General features: G+C 40.5%; 1 protein-coding gene across 1 annotated transcript; it reads left to right on the forward strand.

Moving 5' to 3' along the window:
• Window positions 1-581: 581 nt before the first annotated feature.
• ACTA2 (actin alpha 2, smooth muscle) lies at window positions 582-11,475 on the forward strand. Its single transcript, XM_010305820.2, has 9 exons — window positions 582-723; window positions 3,309-3,480; window positions 5,194-5,322; window positions 6,687-6,797; window positions 7,292-7,376; window positions 7,464-7,625; window positions 7,861-8,052; window positions 9,021-9,202; window positions 10,013-11,475. Exons 2-9 carry the CDS (start codon window positions 3,352-3,354, stop codon window positions 10,154-10,156), a joined length of 1,134 nt encoding a protein of 377 aa, XP_010304122.1. The 5' UTR covers window positions 582-723; window positions 3,309-3,351; the 3' UTR covers window positions 10,157-11,475.
• Window positions 11,476-11,789: the final 314 nt, after the last annotated feature.

An 11,789-nucleotide genomic window follows, 5' to 3' on the forward strand; every position in this document is an offset into this window, starting at 1 on the left:
ATGGATTCTAACCCATCGCAATCCAGAGGGAATCATAACGATCTTTTAATAGAACATTTTCACAACCTTCAAAGACTTCACCGCGAACCCTATACGACAGCAGATACTTTTTTCACTACCCTTAAGCCTATGGGCAGTATTTAGCATACAAGCAAAACACGGAGCTTTTAAAGAGACCTTGTAGCAAAATTCAGCAACTGTTTAACTTGCCAGAAATATGTTCATTGTTTTTGTCAAAATATTTAATGAAAGCAAAGTGTTTCTTTTACAATGCCTTCCCTATTACAAATGACTGCTATTTCCATTTATCTCTCTGCCTCTTGGACGTTACTATGGAGGCCTGGACCTCTCTTGTGTGAGCACATGCTCCTCCTGCCAGAGGGTATCTATTGCGGGCACACTCCATCTTGCTGTATTTTAGCAGCTCTCCTGAAGTTTTAAAGTGTTTATCTTACACAGCTGAAAGTCTCCTCCTGTTTCATGAGCTCTACACTGGAATGCAGTGGAAGAGACCCAGGGCCTGTGGCCACCCAGATTAGAGGTTTTTGTAATAAGGTCCCTATATGGTTTTGTTAGAGACTTCAGCTCTGTCTCTGTCTGTCTCTGCTCCTTGTTTGGGAGGCTGGTGGGAGGAGAAGAACCAAAGAGGCTATATAACCTCAGAGCTTTCCGATACAGAGTGCACCATCCCAGAGCGGCTATCCCCAGCCAAGCACTGTCAGGGTAAGTGGCACTGAACCAGTAGCATGATTTACAGATTGCTGGAGGACTTCAGTTAAATAATGTCCAATGGAAGCTATTCAGGAGGATGTACTGCTGTGCTGTACTTTGCTTAAGCAAACTTACTTATTAGAACTGAATTGATAAAATGCTTGTAATATGGATATTGAGTTGTCTTTATTTTCTAGCACTTCTGAAAGGGAAATAAAAGTTCTACCTGATGATTTTGCTGATGCCACCAACACTCCAGCAATAGCATGAAGGCATTCTGTGTAATGCCATGGCTGGAATTATAGCTTTTTTGATTTTTAAATGAAACCATGTGACCCTGTGGTGTTAGTTTTGTACAGAACAGAGTTCCCGAAGGGGTGAATTTGCTCACTGTGTAGTAGGGTTTCTCAGCAGGTGCTGTTCACTTGGTGTAAGGTGACGTATTTTGGGGAATGTGACTGTAAGAAGAGCTGGAAGTATGCAAAATAGCAATGTCTAACAGGATACAATGAGGAGTGTGTATTTGTCCTTGTCTCTATGTATATAAATCTACTGTTCTGTAAAATGCCAAACATTTTGTTAAGGAACAGGCTCCATACAATATTTCTTGTGGGGCGGGAGTTCTCGTAGTAGCTTGTTGTGGAGATTGGTGAGTGATTGGTTATCTTTAGATATAAAGCAAGTAGAAGAGAGGCTAAATACGGTCTTAATTTCTTGGGAGAAAAAATTCCTTTCTTCCACAGTGCTGAGTGACATTTGCTGTTGTAAGATGTTAGTACTGCATGCCATGGCAGTCCTGAGCTGTAACTCACTGGCTGGCAGCAGAGAGCCCTGTCTGAAATCATTGAGCTTTGATTTTTCAACTTTTTGTGCTTTATTACTAAATATGGTTTTCATTTAGAGTCCACTAAGCTCAGAAATGTAGCCTTTCCTACCCGCTTCTTTCCCCTCCCCCAAGTGATTTTTGGCATTGCATTAGCAGCATGGGTTTGAGCGAACCCCCTGACCTTGAACTCTGTTCCAAAAACAGACGGTTGAAAAGCCTATTTCCTAATTAGGAAATGGTTTGTCCAAACCAGTCTGTTCATTCATGTTAGATAACAATTGTACTCCATTCAGTAAATGTTTGACTATAAAGAGCCTATTTTCCCAGGAATTTAATAAATACAAAAATTGCAACCTACTTTCCTTTCCCAATTATAATGATAAAATATCTGAATACCTCAAGTTAGGATTTCCCTACCCTTGTCTTCTCCTGGGAGCTATGCTCAAGCAGCCTGCAGGAGCGACGCTGCAGCCGTGTCTCATGGCTGCCTGGCTAGGGAGAGACAGAGGATCTCAAGTGAAGGATTTAAGAGAACTGTCCGTGCTTGTTCCATCCAATGTGGAGGCTAAACAGATTGTGGGGTCCTTTGCTCATCGGCTGTGGCTCTTGCTGACCCCATTCCCACTTCATCCTGCGCTTCCAGTTCTCCTGTGGCAGAAGGTTTTGGAGACTGCGGAGCCAGCTGGTCTGTGGATGACAGCTGTCTCTTTTAGCTGTTAACACGCTGCAATTTGTTGAACTCTGCGTGGAAGCCCAGGCTCAGAGCTAGCCAAGTGATTCCCTACCTATAAATTGCAAGCAAAGAGTCCTTCTTGAGTCCTGGTATTCAGTGCTTGTTTCTGTAATTGACTTTAATGCAAAGCCTTCAAAGCATTTTTATTACCCATATTATCTTCCTGTTGCCAGAGGAGGAAAACAGTTTCTTTTTACTGAGACAAGGAGCCAACATAAATTACTCTGCCACTCTACAAATGCAGTTTATTAGCTTTTTGAAATGTTGATAGACCATATGCTATGGCCTGTTTTTAAAATGCATACTGTCCCTGACTTAATTTTAAAGGTGAGGTTTTTTTTTTTCTGAGTGACTAGGGGAGGGCAATAAAAGGCTTCCCCCTCCCCCCCCCCCCCTTTTTTTAATTGGGAACATTTCTTCTCTTTTAAAAGATTAAATGTAAACTTGATTGGCCATCTTGGCCCAGTGCGTAAATATTTGCATTAGGAAAGCACCACTGGTACATGACTAGCATTTAATGTGGAAGCCCAAGACTGGATGGGGAAGACTGAAGTGCTCTTACCTTTGATAGCTTTCCACTTGTGTCAGGACTTTGCCAGGGTGATAGAAAAGTGGGGGAAGTTGTGCTGAATCCGATGCAAAGGGATCTTTCGTTTTGCAGCTGTCAGTCCAGCGTTCTCTTTTATCTCCCACCCACCCCCAGCTGTGGGGTTCTGTGACCAAATTTAGATAAACATTTGCTACTCCCTGATCTGTCTGCCCGTGACGCAGGACTAGAAGTCTTCTCTGGAATCTCCCGGATAATCTCTAGTGGATACAGCCCTCCGGCAGACGTGGTTGAAACCTTTCACATTTTCAAAAGGAAGCCCATTCCTGTGTATGGCCCCACAGGTCTTGTGATTCCCAAACCGGGGCCACACCTCTCTTTGCTGGTGCTGGTTGCTTTCATACAGTTGTCCCTGTCTTCAAGGATGGATCTGCTACCTGAGTATGGTTTGTTGTTTGGGGTTTTTAAATTATTTTCTGCTGTTTTTGTAGGGCCGTTTTCTGTCTGGAGGGCCTGAGGACATTGACGTAGAAGATGTGTGAGGAAGAGGACAGCACTGCCCTTGTTTGTGACAATGGGTCAGGGCTCTGTAAAGCCGGCTTCGCTGGGGACGATGCTCCAAGAGCAGTTTTCCCTTCCATTGTGGGTCGTCCCAGGCACCAGGTGATGAACTGCTTTGGTTATTCCATACTGGGCTTGTAGAAGGCTTTGCCGTGCCGTCCCCAGCCCTCCACCCCAGAGCCACCTTCTCCTGTGTTTGGGACTAGCCCAGCCCTGGGTGATCTGTGTAACACCGCATTTCCAGGCAAAATGAGTCCAGCAGTGCACTCACCTGAGTTGAAGCAGGTCTCTTGCCTTGGGAGAGAAGTTCTTCTAAAATTTTTCACGCCCTTATATGCCCTCTTCTCCCTGTCCCTTAATTTTGGATTACCCAGAGAACTTGGTGAGTAAAGCTAGTTTAAAAAAAAAACCCACAAAAGCCCAATGCAGAAGTATCTGGAAATTTTGACTGTCCTAGAAGCTGATGATAGGTCATGTGTGGAAAACTAAAGGAGGAAGAGGAAGTTTTCAGTCAGCTTCCTATTAAACTTCCTGACCTTATTCATTTAGTTGTATCACAAATGGGCACCTGTCTTGGGTTGAGTTTCTTCAGCTTCAAGGTTTGCATTTGAGTATATGATGCATTCCAGTCGATTTTAATAGTTTGCAATACATATATTATCTGAGCTGTTAAATTAGAGAGTTTCTGAGCCAGATCATCATTAGCATGAATTAGAGCAGCTTGGGTAGGTCATGACAAACTAATCTTCCTAATGAATAGATCCACGTAATTGCTTCTATGCCATCTAAGGACCTGGTGAAATGGGAAGAGGTAAACTGGTTGTAAGATGCAGCACTTTATATACCCAACAAATACATTTTAAGCTTTTCAGGGCAGAAGAAATGTGTGCCTAACTGAGGCCTCTGGGCATTAACATAATTGGAAAAAAATGCCAGCTTCTGTAGATAGTGGGAATGGTATTAATTGCTCAAAAGCAAGACATACAGCCACAGTGGAAACAAATACAGCAGATTTCTAGGGCATTTCTTTCCTGATCATGTATCATGGATACCATTAGTGGCCTGAAGGAAGGATCATCCCATCATAAATTGAAAATCCAGCTTGCTTGTTTCTAAGACAGGGCAGTTAGAGATGCCAAGGTTTGGAGTGTGTAATGACTAAGTTCTGATGAGAGTATTATGTATCCAAGGTATCCTACTATATGTTATATTTTATCCCAGTATTTCTAATTTTAGCACAGAGATTACTGTATGTCTAGAGTAGTTTCCAGCTCCTGGTCCATGGACCATTTCTACAGAATCCATGAAAATACCTACAAAGAAGCCCGCACCAGCAGATTTAAATTGTCTGTGTCTAATGGCAAAATTATAGTGTTCAAAAAGAAGATTAAAAAATGTTGACATTTAAGCTTTGGGAAGTGTAAAGTGTGTATTTCTCCATCTTGCCCCTTAGATGGCACAACATCACTTTCTGCTTTTACTCTACTTCATTATACTTCAGCAGACAGTTCATCCCTAAATAATAACAAACATTAAAACAAACCTGTTTTTCCACTTTATCTTGATGAATTTAACATTATACTTGTGCCATTTACTTAAACTATAGTGGAAACATGAACTCCAGAGGTTTAAGTGAACTAAACATTTAATTTTGGAAGTTAAAAAGCAATGAGTATTTCTCCATTCATTAGTATTTGTAAAGTATTTTGTAACTAGTATCACTGGTAGCTGGATTTATTTCACAGCTAATGTTCTATCTATCTCCTTTGTGATGCCTCTCCTTGAGAGACTAACTCCATTTGTGTTATTTTATAGGGTGTGATGGTTGGTATGGGTCAAAAAGACAGCTACGTAGGTGACGAGGCTCAAAGCAAGAGAGGAATCCTGACCTTGAAATATCCCATAGAACATGGCATCATTACAAACTGGGATGACATGGAGAAGGTATTTCAGCTTTCAAAAGTTCATGTGTATTGCTGGTAAACAGAAATACTTGAACCGAACGTTTACAGAATACTCCCTAAATTTTAGATGAAAGCATCATGCTATCAATTATGGTTTGGTGGAAAGGTTGTTAACAACAAGAATTAACTTGCATCTAAAGCTGAAGTATCACTAGGAGTACATCAAAATAGTTAGGGGGAGTTCTTTTACTCCAGTATGATCTATACATCTTTGCATTAGCAAAGGAGGGGGAAGAAAGGAGAAAAAAAAGAAAAAAAAAAGGAAGAAAAGGAATATCCTCAATTTGCTAGTAAAGAAATGGAACTTGAGAAGGTATCTGTTTCTGCAAAAATGCAAAGCATGTATGTAATTTTGATATGAAGGGCACTGTTTACACACATACATTTTAATGCTCAAAAGATTAACAATATTGCAGTGGAATGCATCTCTTTCAGAGCCAGTACTTGGATGAAAGGCTTCCAGAACCATGTTTACAGTGGTAGTCTGTACAGTTGATGATAAAATTTCTAAGATGGTATTTGTATTTAATATTGTGCTGTGGAAATAGGGCTATTTGGAACACTTGGGACATCACAACACACTGCAAGTGTGTGGAGCCACACAGGACTTACTTACTGACTCTCATAGTATTGTATGTTTTACTTGGAAAGACAGCAAAACTTTTCAGATGCCTAACCTATCAACCAGTCTCTAATCACCACCAGCTTGAAAACAGGCTTAGAAAAAGCTTTTTGACCTTTAGAAAGTCTCTGGTGGTTTTACTTCTTATTGGTGTATTAACTTCCTCATTGCTGTCCACTTGGCCTCACATTTTTACAGCTGGTAGGAATCAGCCATGAGGAGGCAATAAACACAAGTTGACTTTCAGCCTCACAAACCATTTGCCTTTATTTCTTTTTATGAATTCTTGCACTAGTCTCTACAAACCAAAAGATGACACTTTTTCCAAGAGACCCATTATCTATTGAGCTCTAGGTCTGCGTACGTTCTAGAGTTGATCTGGAACTGTTTAACTTTCAGTCATTATTGAAACTGCTTTGCTGGAACCAAGTCTGTCCTGCTCTGTCTCTTCTCCTGTAAGAATAACGTATTTATTCTAATTAACTTATGTGTCCTTAAAAGAAGTGACATATTACTAGCAGTAAAGCCTGAGGATAGCAGTTTTCTTTCTCCAGTTACTTTGGTAATCTCTATGAAGGCAATAAGAACAACTGCATGAGAAAGGTTACTAGCCTGTCTCTGGGGCTGTAAGCAGAGTGCTGGAGCACAATACCTGTCTGGAAGTGATTCTGGGCTACTGGTTGATAGCGTTTCTTTCCTTTGGCTTCTCCTATTGTTCTCAGATCTGGCATCACTCTTTCTATAATGAGCTCCGTGTTGCACCTGAAGAACACCCGACTCTATTGACTGAAGCACCACTGAATCCCAAAGCAAATAGAGAGAAAATGACCCAGGTAAGCTCACACTGAAGCTATGGAATAATTCCAAGTTTGTGAATTCATCAGGGTGTGAACTTCATCATTTCAGTTAATAATGCTGTCCAGTAGTCTATCTCTCTTAGTTATGGAAGATAGAAAGTGCATAGTGACCACCTGTCATATTTGCATATTATTACATTTACTTTAGAAAGTCAATGTATCTGCTTTGAATGTGAATACTTCAGTCTGTCCAAGCTTTATGTCATCTTAATCTGTTTTTATGCCCAGACCTATTACAAAATTATCTTTAATATGTGCATGTGCCTATACTCATGTTAAAGATATAGGCCAGATACAGGGAGATGTCTTATAGGACAAATATTTTTTGATTCACATTTTGTATCTTCCTTCCTTGTTATTACCAACCATCAAGAAATACGAAAATCTTGTCTTCTCCCTCTCTTTCAGTATATTGCTTCAACTAAGCTAAAACCCCTAGCTTTAAGGCAATTATTTTAATTGCATTTCAGATTATGTTCGAGACTTTCAATGTGCCAGCCATGTATGTAGCTATTCAAGCCGTTCTGTCCCTCTATGCTTCTGGACGTACCACAGGTAGGCCTCTGGGGAACATGGCACAGACACGTGAAATAGTTGTGTTGATGTGCACCTAGGAATGAATCGTGTGTTATCTTCTCAAAGGGATTGTGCTTGACTCTGGGGATGGTGTCACCCACAATGTGCCAATTTATGAAGGCTACGCCTTGCCGCATGCCATCATGCGTCTGGACCTGGCTGGCCGTGACCTGACAGACTACCTCATGAAAATCCTGACGGAACGTGGCTACTCCTTTGTGACCACTGGTAAGGGCATGCTGCTGACTGAAGAGGAGAGTTCTTTAATGTGCAGATTTTCTAGTGGCCTTAGAAGGACTAGCAGTGCTTTCGCAGTTGATTAGACACAAGAAGGAATCTAACAGGAAAGTCCCCTGCAAGACTAGCAGAGGATTTGTTTAAAAAATGGAGGGGGGGAAGGAATGAAAGAGGACAACCTGTCAACATGTCTGGGTCCTTTCTAAAAATTGAATCCTCTTGACAGCGGAGCGTGAAATTGTCCGTGACATCAAGGAGAAGCTGTGTTACGTGGCCCTGGACTTTGAAAATGAGATGGCCACTGCTGCCTCTTCCTCCTCTCTGGAAAAAAGCTATGAGCTTCCTGATGGTCAGGTGATCACCATTGGAAATGAACGCTTCCGCTGCCCAGAGACCCTCTTCCAGCCGTCTTTCATTGGTAGGTTGAATGATTGTTCTGCCTTGGTAAACTGCACATAAATATCAAGTCCTTATTATCTTTTGATTGTGTTCCACTCCTAGCTCAGTTTTAGATGTTTACATGAGTATGTCCTGGCGCCCATTATAAAACAATCTTTTAGAACAACACGATTAATATAGTGGGAAGAACTTCATGTCAAACAATAAGGCAAAATGCTTTCCCAAAATAAACCCTAAATGTTTTTTTCCTGGCTTCTGGCATTGGGCCTATGCCATTTTGTATGTTATGCAGTCGGGTACTACGAGAAGTGTGGCCGCAAGGTCACTTTTCCAAATAGCGTGAGAATTTTTGTTTGAATGTGCTTGCAGGGAGGAGGGGGTGGCGGCGGTGGTGGGAAGCACTACTTTTATTTTTCAGAGAGACTGCTCCAAATCCTGAATCCATGGCTCATCGCATTTGCAGAGCAAAGCCAACACAAACCCATGCTAATCAACAGCCATGAAAGCAGACTTGCAAGGAGGTCACACAAATCCAGTGTCGGTTCTGCCAATTGGCAGAATTTCAGTTCAGAAATAGATAAAGTAGTTGCATAGTTAGAGGTATTAGGACATATTTTGACTGTTCTGTCTCTAAGCTGGCTTAATTTAAAAGGAAAAAAAAAAAAGAAAACAAATTATTCCAAGACCATATAAGGAATTCTTAGGACATTTGAGATTTGCCTGCAAAAGCCTAGTGGAAACTTCACTATTCCACCCCCCCAGCTTTCTTTTTAAGGACAAGTTGTGTGTGTCACGGGGAGAGGAGGACTGTACACCAAGGAACTTCTAAGCAAATAATTTAGGCAGCTGCAGAATGACTTTCTGGATTTCCACAGCTCTGAAGACTGATGTCTTCCAAAGACACTAAAGTTCATGTTGTTAGGTCTGTGTTAACAATTTTACGTCTCTGTATGGAGTTGCTTCCTCAGTGTTCTGTAACTTCCCCAGGCATGGAGTCTGCTGGCATTCATGAAACCACTTACAACAGCATCATGAAGTGCGACATAGACATCAGGAAGGATCTTTATGCCAACAACGTGCTGTCTGGAGGCACTACAATGTACCCGGGTATTGCAGACAGGATGCAGAAGGAAATAACTGCTCTAGCTCCCAGCACTATGAAGATCAAGGTATGGTGCAATTATGTGTAGACTATTTGAGTTGGCATGTACAAAGTACTCAAAAATCTAGTGAAACATAGCAACGCTTTACAAAGTAAGTAAGTGCTTTGTACGTACTTTGAATCATGTCTGTACCTTCTAGCAAATAATCACCACCTGATAACTTTGGAAGAAGAGAGCCTTCTCTCCTCTCATTTCCTTGTTGACGGTGAATTCTGCAAACTGCCCTAACATGGCCAAAGATGGATAGTGTGGACGCAGCAACATACATTTTCCTCTGGGGCTTTATGTGAGCTTCTTCAGCCCTTTTTGGCTGATGGAGGTGGGAGCGAGGAAATGCTGGTTTTGTCCTTGGCCTACAAGCTCAGAAAAGAAAGAGTCCCTGACAAGCCTATCTTCCTTCTGCTGCTTCAAATCTTCCATTCCTTGTTTTGCAAACATTTTATCAGCTATGCCAATAAGAGTGCTCCATAGGTCACTTGTTTTTCCAAGCCCTCCTGGGCTATTATTATATGTTTCCAGAGCAATTATGTCCCCTTTTCTCATACGTAGCCATGAATATGTTGCGCACATAATGCACAACTCTTCCTGGGCAGACTGACTCAGGCAGAGAAATTCAGGAGTTAGACTCAGACTTTAATAACAACTTTTAAACTTTACTGCTTGCAGCAATAGCTAACTGTAATGCCAGGGATGACACTAGCACATAGATACAGTGGTGGTGTTAATATCAAGTATCACTGCTTTATTATTTTTGTATAACAAACGTATTTTATTCACAGCAGACAGTTGTGCTTAATGCTTTTATTTCCTAAACAGATCATTGCTCCTCCTGAACGTAAGTACTCTGTCTGGATTGGAGGCTCTATTCTTGCCTCCCTGTCTACTTTCCAGCAGATGTGGATCAGCAAACAGGAATATGATGAAGCCGGCCCATCCATTGTTCACCGCAAATGCTTTTAAATTGCTTTACCTTTATACGTTTCCTTAGTGTATTACTGTGAATGTATTCAGGAAAATACATTCTTATAATTTCATTCCATAAATCCTTCATCATAATGACTCTAATTAATTGGATACTATGTATTTTTTTTAATAAATTTTAAATGTTCTATGACATTGCTGCTCCTGGTAAGGAAAAAAAAAAAAACCAACCACCAAACCATTTGTGGAGGTACAGTTACAGCTGGTTTGAAGCTCCATCTTGTGACAAGAATTTGTTACTACACTATACTGAGCTTCATAGAAAAAGTGGTACCTTTTGCTCAATTATACCACTGCCAGAAAATGCTCAGCTATCAGGCTGCACGTTGTCAAAGTTGAGCCTCAGTAAACATTTTAGTCTGCAAACAGAACTAGTCTTGATTTTTCTGAAGTTCTGGGCAGTACCAAAGGAGCATAGCATCTGTTTGATACCAGGATGAACATGGGTGCTCTGCTTTGCATCAGCTCTATCCAGAAATATTATCTATCCATATCACTTCTAATTCATAGCAGTCATGCTGAAAAAGCTAATTTTTTTCAGTGTGTGGCCCAGAGGTATATGATGCATACTACACCACTTCTGTGCGTTTTCTTTAAAGAAACAAAACCTGTTCCTTTGGGAGCATATCTAAACATTAATTTGGATTGAACACATGACTTTCCTATCATATGCAGCCTATTATTTTTATTATTATTTTTATGTTGTGATTTCTGGCAAGGTCTAAAGGGTAATTAAGCTGGCTTAATACAATTTCTCTTCAGAACTGTTTTTTTTTGGGGGGGGGGGTAATGTAATCAAAGTAGATAAAATAATTTAGACAATTTTCTTTTTCTGTGACTTTTCTGATTCAATTTATAGTCTTAAATACATCAAAACTGATATTCAACTAGAAGTATATGCATAGAAGCTGAAGCCAGTAATTCTGTCTTAAAAGTATCTATATGGTCAAAGAATTCACTGAGACAGACTTGGAAAAGGTCAGTTCTAATTAACTTGCTGCAATGTGTATTCATTGGAGTTCAGGATAAAGGATGCTATTTATTTTTGTTACCTATTTTCCTGTCTATACTCAATAGTTTACCTCACTTGCCTGTTACTCGTTATCTTTCAAACTGTAAGCTCTTTGCAATGGCACCTGTTATTTACTATGTCTGCGTAACCCCTGGGTTCCACATCTTGTCCAGCATCTGACTGTTAGCACGTTCCAAACTTTTTTTGTACTAACCTTATTATTTAAAGTATATGTCAACTAGGTTCTTGGAACAGCTACTAAATAAACTCTTTTAAGAGCAAATAACTTTGTATGGTTCTTACTTCTAACTCTATCTAGATCTTTTTATCTAACTCCAGATAGAACCAGGGAATCCCTTTCAGGGCAAGAACTTGATTTCAAATAAAAGTTTCTACTGGAGGGTTGCTGGAGAAGACACATTTCTCTAAGTGACTCTGCTGCATCTCTGCTATTCCAAGAGGTGATGAGAGTCAGCTCTCAGGTAACGGACTTGTGTTTTCCTAAGTAAGTGGTTTTTGCTTAATAACTTAGCTGAAATTTGAGCTATACAAGGATGGAATGGGGAAAAGGATGGAAAAAAAAATATCACTTAAACTGAT

The sequence above is a fragment of the Balearica regulorum genome, chromosome 7, assembly GCF_011004875.1.
Source record: "Balearica regulorum gibbericeps isolate bBalReg1 chromosome 7, bBalReg1.pri, whole genome shotgun sequence".
Classification (NCBI taxonomy): domain Eukaryota; kingdom Metazoa; phylum Chordata; class Aves; order Gruiformes; family Gruidae; genus Balearica; species Balearica regulorum.